Here is a 17,443-nt window from a genome sequence, read left to right as displayed (position 1 = left end):
CAAAATAACACTCACTGAAGCCTGATAAGGGGAACACTGCGAGGAAATATGCGAATGTGAGAAATGTGCACATGCATGCACAAGAGAGAGAGTGAGAGAGAGAGAGAGAGAGAGCAAGAGTCTGTGTCTGCAGGCATATGAGAGTGAGAGAGAATTTAGAGAGAGGGAAAGAGAAAAAAGAAGGGAAAGAGAAGCATTGAGAGAGAGAGAGAGAGAGAGAGAGAGAGAGAGAGAGAGGGACAGAAAAATCAGGCAGAAAAAAAGAAGAGCGTAAGTGAGAAAGGAAGAGAAAAATAGATAAAGAAAAAGTGCAAAAGCAAAAGAAGAAAACAGGGAAAAGTGAGAGAGAGACAAAAAAGAAAAATAGAAAGAAAAAAGCATAATGATGAGAGAGAAAGACTGAGAAAGAGGAAAAGAGAGAGATAGGAAAAAGAAAAATAGAACAAAGTAAGTGAAAATAAAGAGCAAGAGAGAGTGTCAGGCAGAAGAGAGAGAGAAAGTAAGTGAAAAGAAAGCAAGAGAGAGAGTCACACAGAAAAGGGAGAGAGAGAAAAAGTAAGTGAAAAAAGAGCGAGAGAAAGAGAGTCAGACAAAAGATAGAGAGTGAGAGATAGCAAAGAGGGAGAAGGAGAAAACTGGGAGACAGAAGAGCTCAAAAGAGAAAGGAAGAAAAAAGATAAAGTGCAAAAGCAAGAAAAGAAAAGACTGAGAGGCAGATAGGACAAAGAAAAACAGAGAAAGTAAGCGAGTAATAGAGAGAGAGAGAGAGAGAGAGAGAAAGAGGCAGGAAAACGAGAAAGAGACAGATAGATAAAGGTAGATAGAAAAGGAAAAAAGAGAGTCAAACAAGGCGGGGGGGCACAAAAAAGTTCAACAAAAAAAAGAGAGGGATGAGGGGAAGATAAAGAAAAAGAGTCAGAGAGAGAGGGAGACTGAGGAAAACGAGAAAGCGAGCAGGCCAGAGATTTCATCTGAGTCTGTGAAAACCTCCACAACAAATTAGAAAAGCGATGACAGCGGTGGCAGGCGTGGAGCAGGAGGAGGGCTGGAGTGAGGGATGATTCCCTCGTTCATGGAGGAGAGCAGGGCAGGTGCACAGGAGAGGAGGTGAGGTGAGTGAGGGTGTGATGCTGCTGCGCTCAGCGAAAAGCCAATGCCGCAGATTGTTTTGATGTTGAAGGTTACACAGAGACAGTGAGACGGAGGAAGAGAAGGCATGGAGACTGAATGTGCTGCCGTTGTCGGCGCTAACCGCTAACTTGCCATTCTTTTGATCACAATGGCTTTTGAAGCTCAAAATGTGGTATCTTAAAATAAATAAATAAGAACTGAGAATAGCAAGGCTGTATTTGAACAATTGCTCAAGTGTTCAATGAGTATGTTAGGTCTACTTAAGCAGGCACAATAGATGACTTTAGCTGTGAAAGAAGCACTTTGCAGGTCTGAGTCAAGAAGGTAGATTCTGCAGTTGACAGATTCTTTGGATGATCTAAACTATTCTACCTCACATTTTGGAATAGCCAGTAGTTAGACCAGTAATTAACCCTTGGAGTGGACTGTAATTAACCTTGGAAGTTGCACATACTGCCAGAGATAACAAACACATTGTTTAATTTGATAATTATTTCTAATTCATAACTTATTGCAATAGCAAAAATTCAGTCATAAGTGTGGATTCCAAACTTTCAATCCATACCACATTTGTGTTTCTAAATAAACAGAGGGGGTGTTTTATTAGGATTTCATTGTGCAGAAGATTTATTATTATGCATACAATCTTGTTTTGTGGTAAGAAAAATCATTCTTATTATATATGCTCTGCTTTTGTCATTCTTCATATCAAAACAAACGTTTGAAATGTAAATGCAATTACACTACATAACTGATTATGCAATTATATATGTAATTACATAATTAACACAAAGCAGTAGCTTATAAGTATTAGCTCAACATCCAAAGGTTAATGCTACTAACGGTCTATCCAGAAACATGGCTGGATGTGATCCTAATCAGTCTATTTCTTTGATGCAGTATGGTACATTATATTGTAATTTGAATGTGTTAAGAGTATTATTGTGCATAAAGTTTTGCTCTGTAGAAAGAAAAAAAAATCTTTACATTTCTTAACATCAAAACAAATGTGAGAAAGGCAGAAGTGCTTCTGCTGTAAATATAATTTCAGAAGTAATTAAGCAATCAAATGTGTAATTACATAAATACAACACAGTGATATCTTAACAGTAAAAAGTTGCATTTTTTTTGCAGTTAACACTACTAGCTGAGTTCTATCTGAAATCATGGCTGGATGTGATCGTAATCTGTCAGCCAATACTTCACAGGTGAGACTGAATTCCTCCATGGAACAGCAAGTTGCAAAGCTTACAACAGATGTTTGAAATGATTTTCTCTGCTAGATTTTAGATTCATTTTTGAACTGATCAATAGCGCTGTGAGTTACAGCAATGACATTATGTTTGTCCATACAGATGGTTTTATTTGTTCCCTTGCCATGTTATCCAGCTCAGAAGCAGCAGCACAGACTGAGAGATGAAGAATGAGTGTTATAAGCAAAAACAACCACAGTCAGAATCTTCTTCTCCATCTTGAAATAAAGCCTTTCCCCCTCGGTAGCTACAGTGTGACACCTAACAAGCCAGGTCAAGTAACAGTAATGACAGAGATTATTCAATTAAATAATTCAGTGTTATTGAAAGAGGAGTCCAAAAGGGCTGCTGCAGAGCAGAGGCAACAATAAGGAGGAAGTGTTTATGTGTGTGTGTATATATATGTGGTGTGTGTGTGTGTGTGTGTGTGTGTGTGTGTGTGGAGTTGGATGCAGTGGCGGAAGGTCTCTGCATGGCCAATTTCAGAACTTTCATAGTATCTCATGCTGACATTTATATAATTAGGTATCATTAGTGATGTATTTTTGGTGAGCAATTTTAGGTCAATAATTGCATAAATTGCAGGGATTTAGCTTGTTATTTCTCTCAGTATTCCAGATGAGATTGAGGGGAGACTAGCATTGACTGGCTGTATATGTACAGTGCATTACGCCTAATCAATGCCCTCAGTTTACTAGTTTATCAGCCAATCCATCAGGCTGTCAATCAGACACACAGACACTCAATCAGTCAATAAATCAGCACCTGGAAAAGGAGAATGCTTGGTGAGCCATTCGACACAAAGCTTCCATAACATCTACAGTTTCTTAGAGCTACAGTATGTCTACAACCTTTACCATAAATCTGAGGTCATTAGGACCATGAGGTAAAATGGAAATTTAAACACTGAAGCAAATCTCAGGAAAAAAAAAAATTGTCTTAACTTTTATGGAACAAAGTTTTGATCACATTATATTGCTCTATTCACTGTGAAATGTATACACAGTTGAAATAGCAGCTGTTTTCAAATAATAATAATAATAATAATAATAATAATAACTTGACACAAAATGAAGCTTCATTATGACAGTGATATGTTTTAAAATTATATCTAATACCGCTCTACAAAGCTTCAATGCCATAACCAGATGTATTTTGCGGTGTTTGATTTTAGCTTTCTGTTATATATTCTTATAAATGTTAGGGGGTAGCATTCCATTTTTACACAAAGAAAAGACACAATAAGGTGGAAAAGAAGCTAATATAAGCATCTTGCAGAAAGGAAGAAAAAAGAAGAAACGTCTGTAGTAGAAGTGGCTGTATGTTTCATTCCTCTCTCCCTCTGTGAACGCTAGAGTAATCTAAAGCCCACAGTGGCCATGCTTTCCAAGCAGTGGTCTCACAGCTGAAATACTGCCTTAATAAAAATCATTTACGCATAGAAGTGAGAATTTCCACAGGCTGCAGGGATTAAAAGGAAGTCCAGCAGGTTGCCTACACACAGACACTGGACAGAACTGAACAGTGTGTACTGAGCAGGTTGTCACTGTGACTGTGTTTAATCACACCATGGTGATAAAGAAGCTGTCAAGCATGCCCCCAATTAGTAGGTCACACATTAACACCTTTATTTATTATATTGTCTATCCACAATTTTCACCCTTTTTCACAGTTTTATTTACTTTCTGATATTTCACTGAATCAACTAATCTACAAATTTATTCATGTTTGTTTGTTTGTTTGTTTACACTGATGGAGAACCTCAGATGCATTGCTATTTTACTTTATCTGCACCACCACTTCAACATCCCTCAGTATAAGGCCTTATTTGTTTGTTTGACATTTTAAAGACAGCACAAACAACCCAAAAGTGTAATTATAGACAAAATATTTGAAACAACATAAAACTGCTATTGCCAGTCTGGTCCTGATAACATAAGAACCCCCTTACCAATAAGTTAAGCTTTTATTTCTAAACAAAGGCACTTAGTTTGTTTGCATGTTTGTGAACATGCTCAACTGTTATGATACATAACATAAATAGAAAAGGATATTTTTGAAAAGGCGATTTCTGTACATTACACCTTCTGCACAGTGCACTCAACATTTACAGGATGTGTTATGAAGAAGCAGTTAAAGCCATATGGTGTTTTGTACTTTGTAGCATCTAGAGTTGTGTATGGGTGCAATATACAGAAATAGGTGTTGGCAGATGACTTTAAATTCTCAACTTATAATAACAACAGTTACAACAAGTGTAAATGTTCAAAATCAAATGTTTTTAAGAAGGAGATTTATAGTAATACCATTTTCCTGTTCTCACTGTGATGTTCAATCAAAACAAAAAGATTCATTTTGACTGTTAAACTCTGTGGGTTACAGGCAGTTTTGCACAGTTTTACTCACTTTGAAAAAGGTCATTGTGGAGCCATCCTCCACCACGCCATACTCAATCTTGGTCTGCTTGGCCAGGTCATCGGCTGAATCAATGGGAGATTCCATTCTTTCCACAGTGAGGAAGGCGGCCAGGTTGGCCGTGTAGGAGGAGATGATGATGAGAGTGAAGAACCACCAGATGCCTCCTACTATCCTGGTGGAAAGGGCTTTGGGCATGAGCTCAGATCCTAGCGGAGAGGAGTAGAGAGAGTTGTCAGAGAAGGGCAGCGGTCATGGCTGGAGAGGCCTGGCCTGGTCTGAGCACGCTGCAGAGAAGAGTAGAGCTGCAGGGCAAGGATGAGGCTGCCAATGCACGGAGAAACCAAGGCCTGGGAGAAACAACCATGCTAACTGTGTACTAGGTCCAGAATGGTCAGGCCCTAACATTAAAAGACATGACAGAGAGTTAATCTGTGTTTATCTAACACGGGATCTGCATTAGACTACATCTTGAGGTTCTAATCCACAAGTTAACTAGTCATTCAAAGCCAAACCAGCAAGGGTTCCACATAAAAATTTTAGTATCTCTCATTATTTTCACAGAATGTTCATGCAGGAGAAGTGAGGATATGTCAAAGGAGGGCTGGGTTAAAGGTGAATGGTCTAGCTGTTGAGTAGGAGGGGTCAGAGATAAACAGGAAAGGAAGTTAAGTGGTGGTTCTTCTCAAGCATTAAGAAGCAACTATAAGCTTTGATCTTGCACATTCAGTCTACTGCAGTAGGCGATGGACTGTGGGAAAGATACGCTTCAGACGAATCAGAAAAGAGCTTTGTATAAGATTGAATCAGGCCATTGAAGATTGACTCTGCTCTAACTTTCTCACAGTCTGCCTAGTGACCCGTCACTCAAGCCCAGAGTTTGGACATGACAGCCAACTCCAGGTCCAGACCTCTGCCCAGACAGCTGTTGAAAAGAAGAGGGAGAAAAAAGGAGCACCTTCACTCTCTTGTGCTATCAGACTAGTGCACAGTTAGACATGATTCAGCAAACCACTTCATCACTTCCAAAGGTGCCCTGCAGCCCACGCTACTCATCGGCAAAACGGCTCAGACAAACAAACAATCACATGAAAAGAATGGACACCGGGGACACACAGTAAAAAAAAGACCCACAGGCCAGGAAAGAGGGGTTGCGTCTGTCACATTTCTTTTTCATCTTTACCCCTTTGGACCTCAGGGACCAGTCTCATCCTGCCAGGCCACAGTCGGGCCTGACCTAATAAAACCTGGTTGGGGCTGACTGTCATGTACCCAAGGTAACGTCATGTCCAAACACCACATCCCACAGTTTTCTGGGGGCTGGCAAGCCGCGGGCAGGGGAGCCTCTCTACAGTGTAGGGCCTCTCACTCTGAATGTACATGTCATGCAGACAGGCATGAAGTTCAAAGCCTGTCCCTTGTTCTTTAGCCTGACACCACATCTTCAAAAGCAATGAACAATAGACAAATCCTGAAACCTCCGCAGAGCAAGAGCAACACTCAAAGGAATGTCCTCATTAATCACGCAAGTCTTCTTTATGTAACCTTTATGAGTGGCAAAACACTATGGAGCATCAGAATACATGAGATAGTACTCCAATTATTACAGTACTCAATGTTCAGCATGAAAGTACTACATGAGGAAACTTTTGTAAATAACAAATACTTTCCATGAACACCATAAATCTTTGACTTAAATTCCTACAAAATCAAAACATACCCATGCCACCTGCTTCACTGCATGCAACTAGTCAAGGATTTCTGCACAATGCAGAACTGCTATCTCAAAACCTCTCTGTGCTCCATTCCAATGAACGAATGCAGTGCAAAACTCCACAGTAACCATGCCAATCAGCCAGCAGATCCTGCTAGCCTTTAATGCTCCAGAATGTTGCATTTTCCCAGTAAACGCACATTCTTCTCTATAATGCAATGGAAGGCATGCAGTTTGTTTGCAATATAATATTCAAACAAAGTCATCCCATTTTATCTCAAATTAGCACCACTTTGCCCTCTTTTCTCCATCTCAATATGACATCAGGTAACGGAAAAGATGTGGCATCAGGCTTTGGTCAGAAGAAACATAGCCTCAGGCTGGGTCAGGCTAAGACACAGCACTGTGTTTGTCTTACTATACCTCCGTCTGGCTGTTGCAAACTAAGGGTGGTTAGGAGAATTAGACTTACCTGTTCAGCAGCCTTACAAAAAGGGAATGGTGGTAATGAAAGAGAAGCATGCATGAGTAGTTGCACCTAGCTCTTCTATCCACATTCACCACACTCCATTCACTTCTCATGACTCACACAGTCGTCTGTTACCTCAGACCAGCAACCAGTCTCCATCTAGCTACATGCACAGAGGCACCCATGCAGGGTTGTGGGCCTGATAAGAGCAAAAGTTGGACCCCCAGCAAAAGAGTGGGACATGTGCTAAGGGTGGGCAGGCAGAGGCGTCTACCTTGCTGCATGAGAGCTCCAACTCCGAACCAGAAACTATTTAGCAGGGTGAAATTGTTTTCCACAACGTCCGAGTCGGGGTTGCACGGGTGGGGGTTATACCATTCGTAGGGGCTAAACCTGCGGCGATCAACACAGAACAAATACATTTTTCAGTGAAAATGAATAAACAACAGATAAAGTAACAGGAAAAAAAAGAAAGGACGATCCACCTAAAGAGATATAAAGAAAGAGAGACAGATTAGCATCAACACTGGTTATTTACACAAGTGTTCATTAAAAACAAGCATTTCCGAATGACTATTGCTATCGGTCTGTTCAGTGTTTTCATGGTTTAAATGTTAGAGATGTGACAGGTAAATTGATCTGCTTTAGTGTAGGTTAGAGCAGTTTACTTGAATCAAACAGTCCCATGCTGCATTGCCCCTAATTCAATGCAAAAACACTATTATAAGCAGCCCATTCACTCTGACCATAATCCTTTCCTCCATTCCCCCAGAGAACCGTGCATGTTGACACATTCACATCAAAGGCAATTGGCACTGTAATTTAATCGATGCAATCTGAATCACTCCATCCACAGAAAAATCTAATAATCCAGATAATCTTACAAGCTTATTAAAATGTGGCAGATCAAACAAGTCTGTCCCATCATCTCGGCACTCCACTCCCTCTCTCCCTCTACACTTCTCTTCAGCCACAAAAAAAAAAGATTTCCCATTTATTCACGTTAAACAAAAGTGACATTGCATTAGTAAAGGTTGATTGGGCTACAATTAAGCATCATGACCTGATTTGGTTTGTGCTGAAGTGGTAGAATTACATAGATTCTTGAATCTGAGAGCAAGACAAGAGTAAGTAATCAAATGCTGAAGAGTACATTTGTCTGCAATGTTTTTTTTTCCCTTTTGCCACCATGGAGCAGGTAGATGGAAATAGAAACACAAATATTTTCCAACTGATAAAGTAAGACATAAATACTACTTTAGAAATTCTGTGCAACAGTCCTTGGAAGTGCGGTCTCGCTCCTCTGAAGCAGCTGTAGTTTATCTAACTAATCATTACTGCTGCTGTGTGCCTTTAAAGTATACTGGCAGTGGTTACTAGCTAACAAAATCAGATTAGAACAAGTCCTTTTTTTCTCTTCTGTCTACTTGCTACACGACTATCATTTGTGAGTTTCTCAAGGACCCCCCCTCCTTTGTTTCCTGTGCTTAAAAGAATCCTTGAGTTTAAATCAACCTGTCCACACCGTCAATTTGCAGCAGATTTGCTTGCTTGTCAATTTGTGATGCCGAATTGAGTTCATGCGTGGTGCGACCTTGCCAAGATGTATGGGCCTGCTGGCCTGGCCCAGACCCCTCGCTCGAGGGTCTCTCGGCATGTTTCCCCTCCTCGATCATGCACCGAAAAGCCAATTACCACACGGCGAGAGCGCGGATGAGCATGGCTGTTGCGTGCACATGGCTGGAGCACGCCAGTGGAGCGCAGCACAGCGCAGGGGGAATACCAAAGCAGCCTGGGACAAAGAGAGAGAGAGTGAGAGAGATGCGGCTTAACCTGACCACGAAAGGGAAGCGCTAGCCGCCCATTTAGCTGTCGGTCTGATCCAATTACACTGACCTTCTGTTATCTCAGGTCATCTAAACCGCCGAGGAAAAAAGATAGACTTTGCGCAAGGTCAATGTGGAGAGATAAGCCGTGGAGAGACACGCGCACGGCTGGGCGGCGACAATGCCCGCCGTTTTTATCTGCTTACGAGAATCGGGGGTCATCCTGCTGAAAACTTGACTGATCACACATCTGATTATGACCGTGTCAGGCCAGAGAAGAGTGACACAAGGCTCTGGCGCGTGTGGAAACTATGTGAGAACACTGCTGCACTGGCTGCAGGCAGTCCAAGGGGAGGGTTCGCTCCATCTCTACTCAAGGAAGCGTCAATAATCAATGTGGCCCGCATAGCTTTCACACACTGACAGCTTGTTTTGCAAATGGCCCTCTGGTAGCTTATTGGGCTTTAATCTGTACAAGGATTTAAGGAAGGTTGTCATTTGAACGCTGTCAATTTACCTTAGTATTTCAAATGTCAGCACAAAATCTATATGTTCATCTTTCAGCACACTTTAAATCCAAATGTTTACATTCTGAACACTTTTCTGTAACATCTTCTAAATGTATTGAACATAGTTTAGAAAATACATGCTCCTTTCTTTATTACTGATATATATTTGATGATGCAGTAAACTTTCAAGCTTTACTTAAGTTTTTGTCAAATAAGGAGAAACTAAATTAACAAGTAAGGAGCTTAACTAAACACAGTCATGCAGTTAAAAAGTGCTAGTTGTTTACAGCCTATACAATTGGATGTAAAATGTATGCCAAATGCATGTGTAGACACAATCGAGAGTTATTATAGCCTCCTTTGGTGACCATAAACTTATTAAACGTCAGGGAGGGAGAGAGAGAGAGGGCCAGATGTATTACGCCTTTTGTGCCAGTTTCAGGCACAAATCCGACGCATCGAACGAGCCAAAATGTGCAAGTTATGGGCTGTGTGCATGAAATAGTGCAAAATGCACTTCTCCTCATGCATATGCATTTGAGAGAGGACTGCACAAGATGAAGATAATACATGTGTGGCTGACTGAGATTCAGCTTGATTCACTACAGTTTGACCAACTATTGACAATTTTCTTCCACCTTTTAAAACCATAAGTTTGTGTTAGGTCAGGGGTTGGCAACATGCAGCTCTTTCACTGAATCAGATTTTAAGGTAAAAATAACATAATCCTCCTTTGCAGTAAAATAAAGCTCTGCTGATCGTTCTAACAGTTTTAACAATAAATGGTTGTAAATGCTGGAATGTATAACTCACCAACCTTTAACACTGAAGATTGGCATGCTACCGCTGGTCACTATAGCAATGCAGACAACATCTTGCCTGGCTAGTATAGCTAACAAAAAGGCAAAGAGAAAAATTTAAGATGAACATCAATGATTTGGTGACAAATGGACTTTTATAAGCAGTCCAGCTGGTTTCCTTATATGTTTAATCTGCAACGAGAAACTGTCAAACACTAAAAAGTCGCGAAGCTGAAGTTTTTTCCCTTTCCACCTTAAATGGTGCAGCAGATACATTCTGCTGCCTCAGGCACCATTTAAGGTGGAACAGGAAATTCGAACAAGAAGCTGGTGAATGAGAAGCTGACTTCAGTCTTGTAAAAAGTCAAACACTGAGACACATTTTACAAAAAAATATTCTACTTTTGAGAAAAAGCTTCCTGCTGGATATGTGAGAAAAGCAGCTATAGATGAGCTAAAGCTTAAAGCAGAGCAAAGTAAGTCTGCGTTTTTGTTTGTATTATATTTTTAGCCTTTACTTTTTTTTACATATTTACAGCCAAGATGGTAAAATGGACAAAATGGCTCTTCTTCACATTTGGGTTGCTGACCTCTGCGTTAGGTTCTCAAAACGTGTTGCCGAGAGACTTCTTTTAACTATGGCAGCAACACAGTGTTTAGATGGAAGCAGGAGCCATCACACGCTGAAAGAATTTTTTAACATTACCGTAAGACTCTCAGGACCAGACGCACATATGTGAGAAGATGCGGTGCAAAATATGCTGAGATGCGGCCACAAATGCGCACACAGTCCATCTTATCATTTCACAGCATGTTATCGCTTTTTAGCAGGAGTAAAATAACACCTCTGTAGTCACATCAAGGCATACTTTGCCCTATGCCTCAGCTCATACGTACATCTGGCTGAGAGAGAGAGAAAAGCCTGACTCTAAATCTCCATCAGCAGATTCTCTATAGATGTTTATTCAAATAGTCCAGAGAGGAATCTAGGTGACCTGCTTTGACAACATAAACTACTTCACTACATAGTGGAAAAGTCATTAGCTTTAGCTTTTGCTCCACACAGTGCACAATATATCAAACACAGAGGCAGTTTGGACTCAAGTGTTTTCACAAACAACAGGTAGAGCTCTCTCGTTATGGACCTTGACTCCTCTTCCAATTTCATTTGTTGCCCTCTATTTAGAGTCCCCACCCACGCTTGCTGTGGAGGTCTGTTAAATCCCCTTTACTGCAGTCCATTTTATAGCATATTCCACCTGGACATGAAGGAGATCTGATAAGGGCCTGCAGCAGCTCGAGTGAGGACATTACTCTTTCAGCCAGGCACTCGCGCTTTTGTTTCTTATGCCCGATGTGTTCGCACTGCAGCAACCATAATAGCACTTTTAAATGAGTTGAGAACATACTTAGATGAAACTATTTGGCATGCAAGACTTTGTGTGCAGTGTTGAGTCAACAGCTTGAGCCAGATTTGTTGTATCCAACTGAGTAGCTTTTACCCCCGCATTATTCAATATGGCAACGAGCTTGCCTTTGATAAGACTGTGGTGTGACCATGCGCAGTTCGGTCAAGAGGAGTGTAAGTAAGGAGTGTGACTGAGTTCCATGCCTGGCTTTTGAAATTAGTTTTCCGTGCTCATTAATATACCTAATACTTCGTTGGGTTATAGCAGTGGGGAACCCTCAGATAGTGATTTCTATGAAATACTAAAAAAACATGAATGTCTGTAATTTTTAGTGTTTTTCTTTTTTTTTTTTTTACTTAATATAATGTTGTATTTAAACTCTACAAGTAATGTAGTAATACTATAATTTCATTGTGAAATTTTTGTGGGAAATGTGAGTTAAATTCTTTAAACACTCAACGAAAAACCAATATTTTTTTTCTCTCTGTGGTATCTAGATAGATAGAGCTAAGCAAGCTCTCCCACTGGTTAGGACTCAGGAGCTAGGATGAAGGCTGACCAATGTGCTTCAGTCAGATGTTAGAAATGGAAAACAGCAGTGGCAGTTCTATGCCAGGACTCTTTACTAAAGGAGTCACAGTAAAATCTGTCATATATATTTGAATATGTCTATTAGAATGACCAAAAAATGTTTGTGAATTGCAGTTGGCCTCACACATACACACGCTACTAGAATCTCAAAGCGGCGCTAGCAGAAATTAACATTATCGTAGGTATGGGTTTCTTCTTGACCTGGCCTAAACTGAAGGCCTAGCTCTAACAGACGCGGCTCTCTGCTAGGTTATAGGAACGTGCCATTGCACCAAAACACATTGAGAACGGGGGCTACACCACAGGAAAGAGGAAAAGTAGAGGGAAACTTTGTGAGGAAAGGAAAACAATAACAACAGCAACAACGAAAACAACTGGTGATATGCAAAAAGGATTCTGTTGAGTAGGTAAATATTTGATTTTGGTATAGCACCCAGAAGGAAACGTTCTAAATACTGCATGGTGAACACAAAGCCTTAGGAAAACCTCCACCAGCCCCCATTATGTCACACTGTGATCTCTCTCTCTCTCTCTCTCTCTCTCTCTCACTCTCACATACAGCACATACAATAAGCTCACAAAGCAGTAGTACATGCACACATAAATAAATGTGTACAAACAGACACATATACAGTAAACCCACATTCTGTGGAGCTATTTCCATGTGTTAGGGCTTTTAGGGCAATACTGAAGCTTGTGCAGCTATAGGAACATGCCACTAAGAAATGGGCCTAAGCTTAGTGTTTCTCTCAGAGGACTGCAAAGTAAAGCAAACATCTTAAAGGTACTCTTGCACTTACCCAGCATAAAACTTAAAACACTTATGGTGATGGGTGCATATTCTGAACCAACTTAGATGGCAGTTGCAGCTTGTTATTCTCTTATGTGATCATATCGCCAGTAACATTTATAAAACACAAGTGCATTAACCATAAAACTCTTGGGGTAACGGAGCATGGCTGAGCTGTCCCAAAAGTTTTAGAGTTAACTAGAGGCCTTTTCTTTCAGCTTTTCTCCACCATGCTTCAAATGATGGCCACAGGCTACTACAAACAGCAAATAACGCTGTTCTATCAGATTGCATTTTGTTTTATAGATATTTTTTCACAAAGTTACATAGTTTAAGGTTTATGTGTTCATGTTTCCATGCGAACAGATCAGTTATTTCTCGGAGATAGACTCCTTTCTTCGTCATCTGTGGAGTACTTACACTAAATGTAATACAGCATTTTAAAGCTGTTTATGAGGCTATGTAAGAGCAATGACAACACATGATGCTGCCACATTATATGACCATATGCTAAAAGTGCATATGATATTGACATTGACAGTATGATTAATTACATTTCATTATGTGAGATACTGAAATGATTGAACACTCTAGAAGTTACTATACACTTCCCTCAGCAGCTATCCATGGCCATAAAGGGAAATGCTGTCCCGGTAAAGGTTTGGTGTTGAGGAAGTAGCTGTCTCATATTATGGCTCAGTTTGAAGAAGAGGGGTCTCAGTGTAGTGATAACCTGGATTTAGAACTGTGTTTAAAAAGCTCTTGGGCCACATCAGCATCAGCAGTGCTTCCCTCTCTCAGCTGAAGCCATGTCCACTTACTGAAGCATTATCAAATGCTCGTCCTTAAGATCTTAAGATTTTGCCTTTTCAACTGAGTCGTACAAATATTTCCAGCAGGATTACAAAACAGAAACATGAGTGAAGATTATCGACTTGAAAACATCTGTGCATTTCAGTATTCACAGGGATCGTGGCCAAGAACATTTGAAGCAGGGTGTGGAAACATCCAAATAGAAAAGCGGATACAAACTGGAGACACTGGGGACGACGAAGGATGAGGGGGAGGTTGCCGTTCACACCAGGAAATGCCAAAACACTCTCATTCACACCTACACTCACATATTCCCATTCTCTCTGTGCCTCTCAAACTCACGCACACCGCCTCGAAACGGCTGATTTCACATCTTTGCTCGTGTGATTTGTGCTTTGGAGCTTTGGCTGCCGAGCAGTAGAGGCAGCAGGCTTGTCAGCATGAAAAGCGAGAGCAAGCAGAGGAATCACTTAACATCCTCCACCGCTCTGGCCAAAAAAGGACTCGACTCGCTTTCTGTTTCTCTTTTCAGAATGGGTCAGAGGACTAATCTCTCCTATTCACACTAGAGGGATTCCTCCCTTTGCCACTCTACCAGAGGAGGCTACTCTGTTATAAGAATGTCAGTTTAGCATTTGGGTACTTTTTCCTTTTTCACTCTCAGTAAGAGGCACTAAAGCTAAATTAAAAGTAAAATGAGCTAAGCTGAAGTAAAGTGAGCAGAGGTTTTAGGCTTGAAACATAACAGTAAGTAATGGGTCAAGGGAAGATGCTTTTAGGCATTGATTAGACTGTTAATGGAATGAGGTTAAAGATGTTGGGTTATGTCTGCATGTGTAGCTGAGATTGGCAGAACTGGCATGTTACCTGGCTATGACAAACAGCACACAACTGACACCCAAGTAAGCCAGCAGAATATACATCCAGATGTCGGGGGAGAGAGGGTTGAGGAAGGAGAACACCCCCGGGTTGGTGCCATTGGGCTTGCGGTACAGAATACTTATCCCCAGCGTCATGAAGGGCTTGGAGAAGTCGATGACCTTCTCCCGCACGTAGGTGATGGCCAGCGGAGCCACTGCAAGATCAGCTTTCTGTCGATACAAAAGGCAGGGGGAAGAAGAGTGATGGGCAGTTCGTCAGGGGCAGCAGAAGCATTTAGAGGCAATCAAATTAAGAAAACAGGACCTTAACACACCAAAGACTGTCCCATAGCACTTAAGTCTAAATTTAAAACCTCCCCTCCCCCACTTTCCATCCTCATTCTTTCCCTCCAAGACCTTGATTTAGCTGCTACTGGCTCAGCAGTTAGTAAAGCAGTTAAAGTGCAGGGTTTCTCATGGCAGATGAAACAGATTCTCCCATGTTTGAACTATGGCATTCAGCACCCTGTGGAATTCAGCATCAGATTATTAGGATGAATAATACAGAGTTGAGACGAAATCATACATGAGAACGGGATAACAAAGGCCATATCTTCTCCTCTCCCGAGCCTGAAGATCAGCCTACAGCGCTGTGTTTAAACTGTGTTACTGACACAAGTTCACTGTAATTATAATAAAGATTTATTTTAACTTAAAGGGCCTGTATCATGGAAAACAGAACTTTACTCTATTTTTTAAAATAAAAGTATTTGAAGTGGTATGTAAACACTGCCCAGTGCTCACAGTCCATATAAGGAAACTAAGCTGAAAAACTAACCAATTTTGAATTCATTGTTTTTTGTGTCGTCATAAAAAACCAACACGTTTACATACATACTCCTATTCAGCCCACCACATGTTAGCGCCCCCCCATTAACATTAAACTGAAATAAGTTATAGAAATAAGACCCCAGTTACATGCACAGTAGCAAAAACAGCATGCTTAATTCTAAAGGATAAAAAAGGCTTAAAAATAGTCATGCAAAAATGACTTAGGACTGTTTTTTGTATAAAAAATTACGCAGACTTTATAGGTGGACTTGAGGGGGGAAAAAGACGTAGGATAAAAAATGTATGATATGGGCCTTTAAAAAAAAAAGCAACTTGGCAGGCCTCAAATGTAGTGTTAACTGAAATTCTAATAGTAAGTTATGAGATTAATAATCATTTTGTTGCTTTCTTTTAATGTAAAATTTGAAGTCCGGTAAGCAGCCAGATTAAGTTACTTTTAATAATCTTTTTTTAAAGGGCTGCTCTTGTACATACAACAAAATCATTTCTTTAATCCACAGTGAATCTTTTATAAAGGCCTCCAAATTTAATGATCATCAGTTATAATTAATCCAAAACAACTGATGTACTGCTCTTGATCTTGCTGTCCTTAATTAATTTTAGTGTATGTACTATACTAAAAAAGGGGAAGATGAAAGTCTAAGACCTTGAGTTCCGTGTCTGACACGGAGGGTTATTACATTTTCAACCGTTCTCTGCCCGTTAATGTGAGACACCCACTGCAAGGTCAGTTTGATCATTCCTCAAAGAAATATCCTTTTTGACCCAGCGAGGCTACCATACATCACCCTAGATTGAATGAGTTTCAGCTGCCTAAATCACAACCCCAGCTCAGCTGGCTCCGTTCCTCAATGTGACATTTAATATTCATGTCATTCCATTTACTATTTAGATCATTATATTTTTAGCCAAAATAAAGCCTTGCAGCTGGAATTATTAGATTGTCTATAATTATTCTCGGAGGGGGTAAATTAATGCGGAGTGTGAGCAGGTGCTGTCTTGCTACCTTTTTTTTTTTCCATTCAGTCCTTTGACAGGATATTTTTATCTCCTTCACTTCAATGTATTCTTTGCTCCTCTGCAAACTGCAGACTCCAGCCTGCTCTGAAAGCTTGTCCGGGCCAATTAGAATCTGTCCTGCGCTCGTCTGGGGAACGGAACGCGCAGGCAGAGCGACTGCAGCGGCCCTGCACACATCTCGCCAGGCCACATGCTCCTTTGAGTCTAATCGCACAGATTGTTTTTCGCACCGCACAATCAGTTCATGATCAATAGTGGGGGTGTCTAAAAGACATGTCTGAAATGTGGTGGGAACAGCATACCGGGCCGGTGTTCACTGGTAATGGGGTCAGCTATTGAATATCGGGTGTGCAAAGACTGTTATTTTTCTGCCTGTGTGCAGCTCATTTTGATCTGGGTCTTATTTTGTCAAGCTTAACAAGGGTGGCTATAGCAGTGTGTGTGTATCTGTGAGAGTGTGTAATAAGCTCTATGGGGGGAGAATTCATGCTAGAAACCTCACTTTATATCCTGTTTGCAGCTGTGAGTGCTGAAGTTTCTTACATTGCTACATCCTCAGCTCTATTCCTCGTTTTACACATACACACAAACACACACTCGGGTTATATATACAAAGCACCGTGCGAAATCATCAGCAAACTGTTTTAAACCATATCAACCATGTTACTACCTACTGTGTTGTGCAAAAGTCAGACACCACCCTTCATTCATTTAATTTCTAATTAAGACCACCAATAAGTAAGTTCAAAGTTGATTGATCTGAGAACACCAGCAACTTCTTTGTTTAATATTTTTCTTTTTTTGTCTCTTTCTTATCTCAGTAAAGGCTTCCTAACAGCCACACACTCATACCATTGCGTGGTCTTCTCACAGTGGAAAGATGGACATAAACAACTGTGTATTTTTTTTTAGATCTGAAGCAAGAGTCGAGTTATATTTTTTCCTATCTTGTATCCTGAGAGTTATCTAATAACAATGTTTTGAACTAGTG

At 40.6% G+C, this 17,443-nt stretch overlaps 1 protein-coding gene across 1 annotated transcript in view; it reads right to left on the bottom strand.

Moving 5' to 3' along the window:
- Positions 1 to 17,443, bottom strand: part of LOC118818849 (glutamate receptor ionotropic, kainate 2-like) — a 170,801-nt gene that overhangs the window by 33,412 nt on the left and 119,946 nt on the right. The window contains 3 exon segments of the mRNA XM_036586360.1: positions 4,791 to 5,008; positions 7,257 to 7,375; positions 14,588 to 14,811. Coding sequence (XP_036442253.1) covers positions 4,791 to 5,008; positions 7,257 to 7,375; positions 14,588 to 14,811 — 561 coding nt within the window.

This window comes from Colossoma macropomum, unplaced genomic scaffold (assembly GCF_904425465.1).
Source record: "Colossoma macropomum unplaced genomic scaffold, Colossoma_macropomum, whole genome shotgun sequence".
In the NCBI taxonomy this organism is placed as follows: Eukaryota; Metazoa; Chordata; class Actinopteri; order Characiformes; family Serrasalmidae; genus Colossoma; species Colossoma macropomum.
This window is presented reverse-complemented; position numbering and strand designations above follow the sequence as displayed.